The following is a 17,075-nucleotide window of genomic DNA, read 5'->3' as shown; positions in this document are numbered from 1 at the left end:
TGCGTGGGTAGTCCGTTGGTTCATCCTCCCGATCCGCCCACTACTGCTCACTGGCGAGAGAGGAGGGTGAGTGTGATACGTACTAGATCGTCCACAACGCCCCGTCCCCTCTGGGGACCCAAAAAATAGAGGGATTGCTCTTTGTCGAGAATTTGGGTACCACCGACCGAGGTCATTGGTGGAAAAAGATTCTCCGCCCGGCCTTCCTCCGGGGGAGGGAGTGGTGTGCTTACCATCTCCTGAAGAGCACGTCCCTCCACCTCTGGGTCGCCCGTCTCCGGGCCTCTTGCTCTCTCGCTTGCCACCAGGTTTGGCGGGGGCCTGGACGGGCGGGGCGGCTACCCTGCGACCGGCTCCATGGCACAGCTTTGTCTCGGCGACGGCAGCAGCTGCACGCCGGCAGGATGTACCTGATGGCCTCAGTCTGCTTTGGTCAGCGGAGAACCGCTGGGCCAGTTCTCCACCGTGTCGCCGACAGGCCGGCCTGGGACACGGGGGCGTTCAAGAATCGTGTCTTGTCCGTCTCGCGCATGTCAGCCAGTCACAGCCAGAATTGGCGCTCCCGGACCACCATAGTGGACATCGCACGACCCAGAGACCGCGCCGTAACCTTCGTCGCTCGTGGCGCGAGGTCCGCCGCGGTGCGGAGTTCTCTCTGAACTTCCGGGTCCTGACCACCCTCGTGCAAGTCCCTCAGTGCCTTGGCCTGGTGCACTTGCAATTACACCGTAGCGTGTAAGGTGGAGACAGCTTCTCCACCGGTCGTATAGGCATCGCTGGCCAGTCGAGTACCTACAGACCCGGGAGGGGAGGCATGGTTCTCCCTGCCGGTTGGAGGCGGTATTAGGACACAACTGCATCGCAACCGACCGCTCCACCGGGGGGACCCTTGTAACCCCCTAGCTGCCCCACCATCGAGGGTGGTGAGGGAGGAGGATCCAGCAAATCAGTTTCCGGCAGTAAAAAGGTGCCGTCCACGACCTGTTGGGCTCCTCATGCACCTCCGGAAAGAAAGGCACCGAGGCGGGGCGCTGAGAACCAGCGCGGACCACCCCGAGAACCAATCGTGCAACCTTGAGGGCTCGGGACACGGTGAAAGTCTTCACTCGAGCCCTACCCCTACGGCGGCCCGGGAAAGCATAGCCATTATTTCTGGATCCGATCCAGGCATTGTTACGGTCCCGGAGGAGAGCAATACAGCCGAATCTTCCTCTCCAGAAAGCTCTGGCTCACCCTCCGATCCTGCAATCGACATGTCTATAGCAAGATCCACATCGTCTTTATAAAGACGTAACGTCAAGTTTGCTAAGCAACGTCGTCTTTAGAAAGACGCACCCGAAATTGCTCTTTTGGGGGAAAAAGCTCTTTTAGCGTACTGAGGCGCACAGGGGAGATGATCATCTGCAACACCAACAGGGGGTAGTGCAGCCTGATGTGTGCAACCCACTCTACACAGGAAACCACCACCGCTGAAGCGCCGTCCACCAACACGAAGAGCTCTCCCAAGAGCGCACTGAACTCGTTCAGTCTTTTCTCTCAGTAGAGTAGTCAGGAGCCGAACGATGTGATCGCTCGGCTCCTCAGCGAAAAGCTGAATATGCGCTGCACCTGCTGCCTACTTATACTCACGCTGTGATCAGCAGCAGCTGGATGCAATAATCGCATGCCAATGTGCATTGGCTCGTTTAGTTTACACTCGAAGTAGATTGGTCCCTCTAAGCGAGATCCCAATTTCGTCGGTCCTCCGACGGGTGACCGACTGAAAGGGAACTGGCTGGAATTTCATGGTGCTACATGAGCCGACATCATCTGAAAACAGACTGTGAGAAATGCAAGTTAAAAATTGGCATGTACAATGCTATGGCACCTCAAAAGGGAACCAGTCTATTCTGTATATAATTATTAATGAAACAACTACTACGTATTACACAATCCCTCAGCTATTTTATGTGATTAATTTCTTCATATGGAGCTGTGATACTGCAATTCCCTAGATGATTATTGGGAAATGCAACATGAAAAGGATGATTAAGATAAATCCAGTTATGGCTTTGAACGGCTACATGAACATGAACACCGACATTATTACTTCTGATAGATACTGCTGGGTTCAGCAAATATTTATCACTTTCCAATCATCTCAGCTTTCTGTCTGAATGATATTTAGCAGTTTTGTGTGTTCTGACTTTAGCCTCTCCAAAACATGAATGGTATACAAAGTTTTGCAAATTTAGACAGTAAAGTAAATATAAAAGGTCCAGATTCAGCTGAGCGGTCCAGATGCAGCCACGAGCTTGTTTATCACATCACCCAAGTGGAATCCTCATAGATGAAATAAATGTGGCACTGCCTCTGAATAGGGCTGGGTAAGAATATTGAATATTCAAGTAATGTTCATTTGACTGATTCAGAATAGTTTGTTGAAATCACATATTTGTAAATATTGTAAATCATATTCTCTTGCATTTTCTTACATTCTCTGTTCTTGCATTCATGATTTAAATATTTTAATTTAATTGTTCTTTTTTCTTTTATTTATTAGTCATTTGTTTTGTGCATAATAATAGTAATAATAGTTTATCATCCTTTGTTTGCTGTCTCCTGAGGTTTTCCTTTTTTTTTTAAATTATTATTATTTCCCTGTAAACGTTGTTTACTTTGTCCAGGATAAGGTCAAACTTGGAAGTTCAGCCAAATATGAGACTAGAGCTTGTCATCGTGATGCATTAGTTTAAATGACTTGACATGTAAGATGATGCATACATCTAAAAAGGTTAAAAAATAGGCCTTTGTAAAGGTAAATATGCAGATTTAAGTATGTAAAAGCTGATAGAACACTGATGAAAATATTGCTTCAGAATAAATTTACTCTACCAAAAATCTCAGTGATCCAGTTTTTCTTTAATGTATGATGCATAATTTTTTTGCAAGACTTCATTTTCACTGCTTACCTTGTACACTTTCTACGTTTGTGCTAAAAAATTGCCTTTGTGGAAGTCAAAAAATAGCATGCATATATTAATTCAGAAATTGCTAGTAAATTTCACACATTTAATTCAAATTAAACGTTTAATTAAATGTAAAATTTGGAGGTAGAAAGACTGAAATAGTATTTTCTTGTAAACTTACTCCAGAATTTTTTTGTTTTTATTTAAATCTTAGAAGAAAAAATATATATTTTGGCCAGCCTCTGCCAGTAGGTTAGTAGGTGAGAGTGAAAATATTCCTTTAAGCCAAAAATCATTTCTCTTTACAATCTAAGTCAAAGTAAACTGCGTAATGTATGGACAAACAAAATCTTTCTTGAAATTGTTCCTGCTCTAGCAATACTCTAGAGCTTTTAGTTAATCTTTGTTAAAGTTTGCAGTAATTCATATGTAATCCAATTGCTAAAATTTTGCTAGAGAGTAATAAGATTCTGAAGCAGGAGCTAGCAGCTACATTGCTCCAGTGTATTAGCAATAGCACACTTTTGTCCTCAACATCTACACTCTTGGGTCATTTTATCACTTTCCTGAGTTCATTTTCTTCCTGATTATCTCTGTTGTTCCGTATTCAGACTTAGTAATGTTTTCAGCACCTGCTAAATCCATGAATATCTGCTCCCTATGCAAGTGTCAAGAGTTCATTATTATAAATTAAGCAGCAGCCCATGTTGGCAGCATTTGGTGCCTTTTTTCGGCCTGGCAGTAGACCATTTAGCAGATGGCGCAGAGCGTTTTCCATGGCAGGTGCTCAGAAATGCAACAGTTTTCAAGTATTAGCTCGATTACAACAGGATTGTAATATCTTTGAACATCACAATCCATTTGAGCATCACACGTTCAAATGGAATATTCTTGCACCAGGCCTATTGACCAGAGCCACTTGTCTCGTCTAGAAAAATGTCAAATCACGTTTGAGTCCCCCCCCCCCCCCCCCCCTTTTTTTGGACCAGCTGGATTTTTGGTATCACAGTCAGGCTATCTCTCTGCTTTATGTTTTTTCTCTGTTAGGCACTTGATAGCTGGACGTTTAGCTACGTTTAGCTAATGGTTAAATGATAGCTGGACGACCAGCTAAACCATCAAAACATTAGCTTGGTCAGGCTAACTAGTCACCTGTATTTTTTGTTAACAACATTAAAAAATACTTACATTTTACAGGAGTTTTCCACCTCAAAAATAAAATTCTCTCATTTAGTCACCCTGTTGTCATCTCAGATGTTTAGTCCTGAAAACAGAAATATCTGATCTGATCGTAGTTGCTTTGCTCTTCTCCTACCGTCTATACGCTTTTGTGTTACCAAAGCACTGTAATACATTCTAAAGAGCTCTGTTATCAGCCCCAGAGTGAAAAATTAATCCATATCTGGACTGACTGAGCCAGATTGCCATGGAATGGAACAGTTAAACGATAACCGTTTGACCCAACATCCACATTTGTGTTTTGAAGCGTCAATTTTGAGCGTTTCATCCCCCTGTTTTATATGGACTCACAGAGATGGGTTATTTTTCTAAAAATCTTAGTTAGTGCTCCACAGAAGTAAGAAAGTCATACATCTGTGATGGCATGAGGGTGAGCAAATGATATTTTCATTTTTGAGTGGGAAAAAAAAAACAATCAGAGACTTCTGCCAACTGGTAGGATAGCTAGTGCTCTAAATGTAAAGATACTGCAAGCACCTTATTTTGCAGTTCCCAAAACTATTTTTTCTGACTGGGATAGATAGATAGATAGATAGATAGATAGATAGATAGATATTTTCATTTTTGAGTGGGAAAAAAAAAACAATCAGAGACTTCTGCCAACTGGTAGGATAGCTAGTGCTCTAAATGTAAAGATACTGCAAGCACCTTATTTTGCAGTTCCCAAAACTATTTTTTCTGACTGGGATAGATAGATAGATAGATAGATAGATAGATAGATAGATAGATAGATAGATAGATTTTATTAAATAAATGTATACTTCAGTCATGAAACACTAGATGGCGCAGGCTGACGGGTATTAACGTAACTGATGATATTCACAGTGTTAAACAACTTGGCACAAGCTGATTGGTTCATGTTGCATACGCAGCCAATGAGCTTGCTACCTTACATTTAAATGGCTGGTTAGCGTTCACTTGAGAATTTTCAGCGTGATTTCAGAGTTCCTCTGAAACCCACCACCTTCCCCAGCTCCACCTGTATAGATCTGCTACGGTTTATTTTATATGCTATTTGTGCAGCAGCAGTAAATACTGTCTTAAATACTCACAGCACTGTATCGCCATATGCATTGGCAGTAGCAAGTTCCCGTACTTGCTTGCAGCAGCAGCAATAATCTACAACTACAATAATAACCAACAGCAGCAGCAATAATCTACAACTACAGCAATAACCAGCAGCAGCAATTTAGCAGCAGCAGCGTAGCAGATCTGTTCCGCCAAGACCAAATACATTAACTTTGTCATAACCATCACCATGCTAAAATCTTCCGAGAGTTGTCATGATGAAATAAATAAACATTCAAACAAACCCAACATTAGTCCACTTTTTACATTATCACTACACCCCTGGAATTGCACCACTGATTTTGATTTCCTGTGTGTTTCTGGTTGATCTAGGTGTCCTAACAGTGGGAGGGGTTCCTGGAGCACTACAAGACGAGGCCTCTTGCAGCTTCGCCCACCTGCTGTAGATACTTGCTATGTCTCATCGGCTTAACACCTGCCTCTGCCTACCTGTCTGTGTCTCAGCTTTGTAAATGGGCAGCACCCCCTTGTGCCACGGAGAACATACTGTACGTTCACAAAGCGCCTCACGGATGGTGGTACAGTAGGAGCCTTGAGGACTTTAAGGGCGCAGCACAGGACAATGAGGCACCTACCCTGTCTGAGACTGAACCAGACATAGGCTTTATGGGGCTCCACCAGTGGTTCTGACCTGATCCGAGACTGTGAACCTAACTGCTCTGTGAAACGACTTTCTGCTGGAAGATGTGTTTGGCGCTCATCTTTTACAGACCAAAGAGGAAACACAATACGCAAATGAAAAAAAAAAATGCATTGATTATATGAGCGCGGACTAAAGAAATTCTAAGAAATTCTAAGAATATATATATATATATAAACCTAAATGTAGAGAGAGAGAGAGAGATAGATATAGAAAGACTATGTTATACAGCAGTGGTCTACAAATGGAAACGCTGACATGGAAAATTCAAACGACTTGATCAACCATTCCCATTTATCACAATCAGAGGAGAACCTTTAATACTTTACAGGCATTTCCTTGAACTGAATCAACCACTGTATTCCAAGGATAACAAGGATATAGATACTGTACACATAAAAACGTCAACAAATTTAATTAGCATTTTTCAGTAGCAACATTTTGGATGGTTTGCATTAAGCATGGAAGGTTAAATGGAAGAGTACCCCATTGTTTAACGTCAGAAAATATTAAAAAAGGAACATAAAAAAAATGTCATTTCTGATTACCAGGAGTGAAATATGTCATTATATGTATTTTGAAAGGCCTTCAAGTTATATATTTAACAGTTTTATATGTTGTACCTTTGTAGAGAACCTTATTTAACATGAATAACGTTGTGGAAATGACAGATATAGAATGTGGGTAATGCTCTGCTCCATAATGCAGGCTTGTCTTACTGTTTATGTTCAAACTCAAGTAGCAACTTTCCCACAGGTTCTTAAAAAGGAAGAAAATGGACAAAACACACAAAAAGCAATGATTTATTGCAGAAAAGTGAACATTCAGTTCCACATATTAGTCATAGAAACTGCTTTTAGCTTTTGTATTGTGAAGGTTCGGAGAAAACCCCTTCTGTTTGGGTTTTCTGAGATTGATTTTTGTGCTTGTGTTTGTTTGCAAAGTGCTCACCTCCAAGTCTTGACACCTCCAGAGACAGTTCAGAAAGTCTTAGATTCATTTACATTAAATACTTTTTTATTATGAAATATTTTAAGAATAAATTAAATAAGTGAAAATGAGTTGCTAAAACAAAATTGTAATATCATGATGTTTTTGGCTGTTTCTTTCCCTTTTTAAAATGAACGATGCTGGGTTTGACAGAGATATGTAGCCATCTACATATGGAGGCAGATATGATGAATTCATTCAGATTTGAAAGGAAGTGAGGAGACTAAGCGGTGAATTCACTTCTTTCTTTCTTTCCTTCTTTCTTCCTTTCTTTCTTTCTTTCTTTTTTCACTAAGCACCTGCATTCCAGTTTAACCAAAAGCTAAATGCACATTATGAGTTGTAATAATTATAATAATAATGATAATAATTTTTCTACATTTGGGAAATCATGCAGCTTAACTTTTATTTATTTAGCTTTTTTTATGTCTGTGCTAATTTTTTATTGATCATGAAAGCAGTAGTTCATCAGGTTATGAAGAAGAGTGTTATAACCAAGCATGCATCAAGAAATGCTGTGATGATGAACACACTTTGAGTTAGGTGTCTAAATTACAATGGTGAAGTGATTCTGTACAGTCCCAGAATTGTATGCTAGATTTTGGTCTTTCACAACCTAGAACTGGCCTACAAAATTGCGAATTGCCACGTAAACTGAATTCAGTACAGATTTTTTGGGGCGTGTTGCGGCATTACTCTCCTGTTTTGTATAATTCCCCTGCTAAAACAATGGGAAGAGTGTGCAAAAAAGCAACATTATTAATAGGCACAATTAATTTCCCTCTTGAATGTTTCATTAACACAGTAACACTTGAATTAGATTTGTTGTTGTTGTTGCTATTGAGTCTCAGCCCACAGACAGGACAGGGGACATCCTGAATGGATGGCCAGCCCATCTTGTTAATTCTTGTTTAACTACTGATAATTTATAAAACTTAATTGGTAAACATGTATTAGTTTATATTAATAATAGTATATTAGTACTAAATTATACATGCTGTAAAGGCATTGTTGATTGTTAGTTCATGAGACCTAATGTTAATCAACTGAACCTTATTTTAAAAGTGTTACCCTTTCCTCAATTAATAAGTTCATTCATTTTATTTCTTTCAGTGGCACTTCATAGGTAGTACTATGTAAATATTGTAGTATCAAAATAGCCTAGTATTATCATCTGATACCATGACTTGGTACCAAACAGTAGTTTCTGTAAGGGAGATTTCAGAATGAATGCAGAAGCCATTATATCTGAAACACCCATACACCCAAGCAGCAGGCTAATACAATGAAACAAGAGACAGATGTATTCCTATATATATATATATATATATATATATATAAATATATATATAATAATAATTTAAGACAGAATGGACTTGAATTTTCACTGACAGTTCAATATAACAGAGTCAAACGGTACAAACAGTGCATCATTCAAAGTTCTCACAAATACATGACATACAAAATCTCTGATTATGAAATACAGTACAATCTGATTAATAAGATGGTATTTAATAATCACTGCTGGTAGTGATGATCGAACCAACTCAGACAAACTTTGTTTCAATAATGTGCTATTTTCCATGTCAACAATGAAAATTACTAAATGATTTTGGTAATATAATCCTCATAGCTTGCATGGAAGATTTGACTGATGCTGGGTCATTCCTATTATGTATTACATTTTAAAGTCACAGTAATCAATCAATCAATCATGCATGTATGTATGTATGTATTCATTCATTCATTCATTTAAAAAAAAAATGTCCTGAAGCTTTATCTCCAGGTGCCATGCAACAGGCATTATTTATTTATTTGTTTGTTTGTTTGTTTGTTTTTATTTATCTATCTGTCATTTATTTATTTATTTTGTTTGTTTGTTTGTTTTAGAGTTTCAGGGTTTTAGGGGTTTTGAAGGTTAAAGATATCTTTCAGGTGATTCTTTATCATTTCTCAAAACTACAAATGTTAGAAATATAATATTATTTAATATAATATATATTATATAATATAATATCCTCAAAATAAATAGTCTTTTATTTGTAAATATAAAAGACTGCAGCATGATATAGCCACAGCCATATCACCCTGCAGCCCAAGACTGGTTGCCCACTGAAGCTAAGCAGGGTTGTACCTGGATGGGAGACATCCTGGGAAAGCTAGGTTGCTGTTGGAAGAGGTGTTAGGGAGGCCAGCAGGGGGTGCTCACTATGCAGTGTGTGTGAGTCCTAACGCCCCAGTGTAGTGATGGGGACCCTATGCTGTCAAAAAGCACCGTCTTTCGGATGAGACGTTAAACCGAGATCCTGACTTTCTGTGATCATTAAAAATCCCTGGCACTCATCGTAAAGAGTAGGGGTGAAACCCTGGTGTCCTGGCCAAATCCCCTCCACTGGACCCCCCCCCCCCCCCCCCCCCCCACATGATTGTAATGCGCTCTGGGTGTATAGCAGTACACAAGAAAGTGCTATATAAATGCATCATTCATTCATTATTATACAGGTGTTTCACTTTCTCAGTTTAACTTTCCATCTTTTGCAAATATCCCTCTAACTAACAAAACAGGTCCCTAATTACATCATCCTTCAGGTGAAGATAAGATCACTAATGTTGTCAACTAAGTTATCATTGATTCCTTAAAATAAATAAATAAATAATCTAGAAGGCTTGAATATTTAATAAACAGCTGAATTACGATAATCTGCTCTGTATCTTTGAATATATTAGACTTCAAACCTCTGGAGTTATTTTTATCAGAACAAATAAAAAAAAACATTTCCTAAGAGCAATGCTACATTCAAGAATAAAGACGTAACCCCAAAAAAGGCAACGTGCTCCACAGAGAGGCAAAGTAGGTCATATGTTAATTATGTTGCGTGGGTATGTGTGTGTTCTGCACACTTCTGATGGTGTAGTTTAGTATATTTTGTGAGATCAAACAGATTACACAACATTGTTTTATTGATTTGGCCAATACAAAAAGATATATCCATCTATTCAAAATACATCTATCCATTCTTTTCTACAAATAATTTCTAGTCATTCTGAGGCTGTTTTTTTCTTCTTTTCTTTTCTTTTCTTTTCTTTTCTTTTCTTTTCTTTTACCATTATAGAGTGCAACACTTTTCATTCCAAAAGCAAAAATTGTATTCATTTTCTCTATAAAGAAATTAACTTACAATAATAATAACTAATCACTACACTATGTACTTATACCATGCACTACGCCTAATGTGTATATTTTATCATGTTAATTGTGTGTTCAGCAGAAGAAGGAAATTCATACAGGTTTGGAACAACTTGAGGGTGAGTAAATTATGACAGAATTTTAAAAATTTTTGGTGAACTATCCCTACGACAATTGCAAGGTGTCCAACGTTTTTTTTTTTAAGTTTAAGTTGAAAAAGTTTTTTCACTTTTACTTCTGGATTTTTCAGTTTGAACAAACTATGCACACTATTTATACTATAAAATGGCATAGAATAGTGCATATGTACACAAAATTAAGACATCTAGTTAATGATGGACAATATGTTTCATCTTGTATCTCTTTTTTTTTTTTTTGCACCAAATCAAAGTTTGTAATATTGTGATTCTTCGAAGCTGGTTGTTACAAAGCCATTTTAAAAAAGTCCTTGTGGAGAAAACGTATAGGTGGAAACCTTGATCCAGGCAGCTGAAAAAAAAACAAAAAACAGACAGACTTTTACTGGCACCTTTTCTTTTTTTTTGGTGGTTGTGGTGGTGCATTATTACTAAATTTACAGTGCGCCACAACAAAATAAATTTAATTTCAGTTGTGAGTCTGCAATTCAAATTGATGGTGATTAGAAAGACTAGGTGCCAGAAAACAATGCAAATACAATAAATAGGCCACATTATGTTTATTGATTCATATAGCACTTTATACAATACATTAGGTTTTAAAGTAGTTTCACAGTAATGCACAGAACAATAACGGTGTTATTGTTGCAAAAATCATCAATTATACAAATTCAATTTCAATTTTAAAACCAAAACAATAGTGTTATTATTCAGCTCAGTTTAGTTAACTGTTCATTTAATTTAGTTCAATAAAATGCCAATGTTGCAAAGCTCATCTGTTATGAAATTCAACTATAAAGCAGCTCTACAGGAGACAAAATGCTGTATTTATTTATGTTTAGCTTTATTCAGATTAATCTCAAGTCAGTTCAGTGTTGATTCAAGTCAATAACATTGTGTTGCAAAGTTTATCAGTAGTGAAACAAATTCAAATCACTTATAAAGCCCTACAGTAAGGCAACACATCATTATATTACATGTTGTCCTTTAAAACTACATGCAGCAACAAAGATACGGTGGGATCAGTGCAGTCTGATTCACACAGACTAACTACTTGTGAGATTATTCCTTTTAAAAAGAAATGGTCAAACTAGTAACTGGGTAACCTTTCTATGCCATGCTTTCAAGTAAATGACAAAATCCTGTAGGAAACAGTGCTGAGAAATAGACATATCTAGTTCTCTGTTAACAGCGCAATAAATCTCTCCTGTCCCAAACCAACCACTCCCACAACCAAATATTATTTACTTTGATTGATAACATTATCTGCTGAGTAGAATTATGTATTGCGAGTCTCTGTTTACAATATAAATCTAATTAAGTGCTCCAACTGCGCTGCACAAGAGCAATCAATACATAATAGGGCTGTCGCAGCTGCTTCCTATAATGCATGCCTTCCATCACTAATATTTTCAACCAATAAAACTGTCTCGCTACTTTTTTTTCCCCCTACAAAAATCATCCCACATTAAATGAAAACAAATAATGCACCTGATTGCAATAGATTTTTTTTCCTATTACTTCCAACTTTAAATGTGTAATACAGTGTTTAGTCATTAAAATTGTAAATTTTCAGAACACTAGTTAGAGTTGTTATTACACTGCTCATTGCTCATATTTAGTGTAACTCATCCCATCAGTTCATGCTAATGACATGATATCTCAAACTGTGTGATGCAAAGGGATTTAAGCCAGAAAAAAGAGACAAGATCTAGAGACTAAAGAAATACAATTCTGATTGGTAAAGCCACATTATTTCTATTCCTATTATTTCCTACTATTTCTATTATTTCCTTGTTTTTTTGTTTTTGTTTTTTTTTGCCAATATTTTTTGCAAGATGCAAAAAATAAATAACCGCATCTAAAAGAATGATTAATATTCATTAATATTCATTCAGTATTCCACTTCACTCAGAAACAATTATCAGTAAGGCCTTGTTACAGTGTAATTATACAATTAATTACAGGGTAATAATAATGTGCACTTACTACACAGTTACGTTTGGGGTTTGGTTTAAGGTTAGTTGCATGTAATTATTCCTCATTTACTGTTATTACTATATAGTAAGTACAGTAAGTACATATAACATGTAACAAGGAAACTGTAAAATAAATTATTACAAAATAATTAACCTGACTTCCAGTTTACACAGATTTGAACAAACAATAAGTAATTCATTGCTCATTGTTAGTTAATGAACAACATTAACTAGTGGGTTCATATTATAAACTATTACCAATATATCTGTTAACATTAGTTAATGCACATCTGAACGTATCCCAGCGGCAGTCCTTCCTTTTCATATCCATCTTAATTTGCTGCCATTACAGTTACCTTTATTATATTGACATAACAGCATAACCAGCATTAAATTACGGCAAGATTTTAGAAAATAAGAATTGTCTACAATATTAGCATAAAGCAATGGTTAAATAGCTAAATTGGCTCATGGTTAACATTAACCAATAGCCTGTCTAGTCTAGTTGACTTCAGATTAAATGGAAAGTTGTTTCAGATGAATGTTATAACATTTCAGTAAATGTTTGACAGTCACACTTTAGTATAGGGACCAATTCTCACTATTAACTAATTATTAACTATGATTTTTGCCTCAATAAACTCCTAATTTGTTGCTTATTAATAGTTAGTAAGGTAGTTGTTACGTTTAGGTCTGGGGTAGGATTAAGGGATCTAAAATATGGTCATGCAGAATAATGCATTAATGTGTGCTTTATAAGTACTAATAAACAGCCAATATGCTAGTAATATGCATGATAATTAACTAGTTAATAGTGATTCCTAAACTAAAGTGTTACCCAACAATCATTTTAAATCTTGAAATGCCAAATTTCAAATAGAACCAGGAACATATATTGCATTAGTAAATTGGGTAAATTTAAATTTTATGATGACATGAAAATACAATAGTCTATCAAAACAGCAGAAAGTTTATTGCATCTGTATTAAATGACCCAGTAAATACTAGGACATTTTGGAAATGGCTTCCAGGCCTCCAGGAGACCTTATCTAGGGCTCTGCATAAATTAATTCTCCTCTGAATGTGGTTTCACATCTGCTCATGGCTGTGTTCGGCCCTTGCGAGTAGGGACGGGCTGCCTACATGTAGCCAGGACAGCAGGGACAAAGTGGTGTAGATGGCTTTGGCATGTATCTGCCTGGAGCTTTTATTCACTGCAGAACATATTGGCAACAAAAAATGTGTAAAGATTCATTCAATAATGGCTCCTGTGTTGCTAGTTGAGATAAAAATGGTACATTACATGCTTCACAAAACAGAAGCTTTCTACTTTGCAGCTTTATATTACTTAATAAATATGAATTAATAAAAGTATCTGTAATTAGATATACAATATATGATTATTAGAAAACAAAACAACAAATGGTGCACAATGGTGAATTGGTGAATGGTTAGGTGCTCGCTTTTCAGTAATTTTACATTTAATTCCTTGAGAGTGTGATCTCAACAAAATTATTTTATAAAAGTGATTAAACAGTCATGAAAAAATCATAGGATTTAATGGTCACAAAGTGGGGACACTTTTTATTTATTTATTTAGAATGAATGAATGAATGAATTCATTCATTTTACAAACTACTTTCATAAACTAGATCAATTCATTATTGAACGTTGTGCCCCTTGAAAAAATGAAAATCATACAAGTTGGAAACAACATATGGGTAAGTACACGCACTAATAGTTTAAACTAATTGTTCAGCTATTTGTAGTGATGCTACTTACTGCCCAGCACTGAATTGATGTTTCCTCTCCATCACCACAGCAATTCTGTCTCTCTCTCTTCTATTTCAATTCCCTCTTTCACATTCTCTCCAAGGAGAGATGATGGCCTGTGGTCAGTTGAAATAAAGTCTCGATGTTGTGGTTTAGGCTGGACTAATTCACAGACACACCAGCAGCTGGAGAGCTAGTCCACTAAACGAGAGCAATGACCACCCAGCACGAGTACCTTTAAAACTCATTTACATCCTGTCAGCTTGCATTACCGCAGGGCATGATGAGAGTGGACTGAATCAGGTCTGAATGCACACGAGACAGCGGCCAAGCATACCTGTACTGACCTGAATCAACGCTCACCAGCCTCTCTCTCACCCAACACTGGATTTTAATCAAAAGTGCCCTAAAGCCCACATTTATGTGCTCTTAAAACCACACGATTAAAGGTTTTAAATGATGAGATTTGAGTAAATCTAGGGGTTGGGGGTTGCATGCTCCTTTGTACTGCAAAGAGAAAAAAAGAGAAAGGGTAAATCTTATGAAGTCTTTAAAGAACATGTTTAAATTTAAACATGTCATTTTAAAACCAATAGTTCTTTAAACTTGTTAAACTAGTTTAACTTGATGTTCTAAAATAACAAATTAAAATTGAACACACTTACACATTTTAAAACACACAACAACAACAAAATAATTAAAAAATTACTAAAACATAAAATTACTAAAACTTTAATTAAAATTAACATGGAAGCCAAGAAGAAGAAGAAGAAGAATTTATTTTCAGTGATAATGAAATAACACTGTTCTGATATAATTTCCCCAAATTTACATTTAAATTGTAATTACTGTGATGTGTCTGAGGATTTTAATGTTGTGTAAATCACATTATTCACCATGATTCATGATTCTCTTTAGATTTACATTAATGTAACGCATTATCTGAAAGTACATACAAAAATAAATAAATACATTTTAAAAATCCAAAGTGACTTACAAAATCTCAATGCATTGTACCATTGATGTACCATTGAAGTCTATCCTTCTACAATCAAAACGGAACGCGTCTAGTAAACATGGGTTGTGAAAAGTTTTGTGTGTGTGTGTGTTATGAGGACCAGTCCCCAAAAGGATAGTAATATAATAACTATAAGTAAATGTTGACATTGTGAGGAAATTTTTTTGGTCCCTCATAAATCATACAAAATAGAGTTTTTTGAAAATGTAAATGTGCAGAAAGTTTTGTGTGAGGGGTAGGGTAAGGGGATAGAAAATACAGTTTGAACAGTATAAAAACCATTACCATGTCCTCATAAAACATGGTGTGTGTGTGTGTGTGTGTGTGTGTGTGTGTGTGTGTGTGTGTGTGTGTCAAATTAAATATGGTGTCTACTCTTACTTTTGCAAATAATTAATTAGAATTATTGTTTTTTTAATAATTAAAATGATGATCCACATAATTAAGCCTTACAGCATCCTGTGATTCTGTTGATATTTTTCTAAATTTATTCTAGTGGTATTGTGACTATTGTCTCCATGAACCATCGCAATAAAATAACTTTGACTCACAGTCAAGTTATAAGCTACGAGTGTAACATCCTCCAAGAAGCAAAAAATAAATAAATAAATAGTTTAATGAATTTTTAACGACCAGCGGAACTATAGGGGCAACAGAGAGCCCTCCCAGAGCTTTACACCCATCAGTGTGATTTGTGGACTGAGCTCAGGGAGTGTACGCGGCTGCTGAACCACAGGAGTAAAGTGCCCACGACGGGGGTGCGTCTTTGCTTCACATCAGGGTCCAAATGATGTTTGAAATGTTTTAATCAAATCCTATCTTTTCATTAGTCTAACAATGCATGTCTCACAGCGTGCAAAAGCATCTTGCAGGCCCCGAGGGGCACAGGATTTGTATTGAATATGAAGTCATTGCTTGGTCTCATGAGGTGCAAGAGCAGAGTGTCAGCTATTCTATACATTTAAATGATCTGATAAAAGTATTTGTGCTGATTTAGCCTATTCATAATAACCTTGCTGTGCTGTTCCTTTAAAGACCTGTTTTAATTCCATTTGCTTCTGGGTTTTTTCGACTTTATGGGCACTTTTGGCCCTTTGAACTTTTATATAGTGAACTCTTTTAATACACATTCTCACACTCTGACTAGTTTTTCTGTCTGCAAATTATGTTTAAGAATGGATATACATGCAACAATTTAACTTTAATTTGTAACAATTTAACAATGTAATTTAAATTTTCACACACACACACACACAAAAATAAAAAATATATAATAATTTCACACTCTTTGTTTAGGTCATCATAGTCTTAAACATTTCCTAAGTAATCTAAATGTTTAATTTAATTTAATTTTTGTCAAAGCCTTTATTACATGGATAATTCTGGTATTTCTAGCATTACTCTTGAAAATAACAGAGATTCACTTCGCCTGAGAATGTAAATTCTGTCCTTTTATTGGCATATTCAAGCAATACTGAGCATTATATGTTCAACTTATCTCTGTTGTTGAAGCAATGAGAGTTCTTCAGCATTAAAAATGTAGTATACATCTAGCAAACCCGACGGAATGCTTAAATAGGTGATTAGAGCAGCACACACAGATATATCAGGCTTTTAATTTGCATGTGAGTGACAGAACTCCACTAGCGAGATGTGAGGAGGTCTCTGAATGTAGTCATTTGCCAAGAGCTCAGAGATTGTTTGGAGTGTCAAGGGAATGTCTTTTTATTGAGCTTGTCTTTAGGTCTAAAGCAGCTGTGAAGTCTTCTCTCCAACCTATTAGCCTTAAAGGCCATTAAAGTGCTAATACACTTCCCCTAACTTCAATTGGCCGGGACGGTAAAATTCTCCAAAAGAGAGTGAAATTAATAAGTTCGCAGCTTCCCACAAAGTCACTGGGGAGTTCTCCTGATTAGGGCATGGCAATTGAAATCCTCTACCATGTGGAAAAGGCGATTCTGGGGCTAGAATGGGGTTTGAGTAACCTGCCCTTTAGGTAGAGCACCTGCTTCATTAATCATGTGCCAGTGATAGTACCGGTTCTCCTGTGACAATCGGAGCAGAGCCCAGTGAAT

General features: G+C 37.0%; 1 protein-coding gene across 2 annotated transcripts in view; it reads left to right on the top strand.

Annotated features, from left to right (window-relative positions):
• The window catches only part of LOC107552289 (protein FAM19A5-like), a 128,203-nt gene extending 122,162 nt beyond the window's left edge, over positions 1-6,041 (top strand). For both annotated transcript variants that reach the window (XM_016234147.1, XM_016234148.1), the window contains exon 4: positions 5,589-6,041. In XM_016234147.1, coding sequence (XP_016089633.1) covers positions 5,589-5,597 — 9 coding nt within the window. In that variant the 3' untranslated portion in view covers positions 5,598-6,041. The remainder of the gene's footprint in view (positions 1-5,588) is intronic.
• The last annotated feature ends 11,034 nt before the right edge of the window (positions 6,042-17,075 follow it).

This window comes from Sinocyclocheilus grahami, unplaced genomic scaffold, assembly GCF_001515645.1.
Source record: "Sinocyclocheilus grahami isolate Dianchi unplaced genomic scaffold, SAMN03320097.WGS_v1.1 scaffold445.1, whole genome shotgun sequence".
Classification (NCBI taxonomy): Eukaryota; Metazoa; Chordata; class Actinopteri; order Cypriniformes; family Cyprinidae; genus Sinocyclocheilus; species Sinocyclocheilus grahami.
The sequence above is the reverse complement of the archived record's forward strand: the minus strand, read 5'-3'. Positions and strand labels throughout refer to the sequence as shown.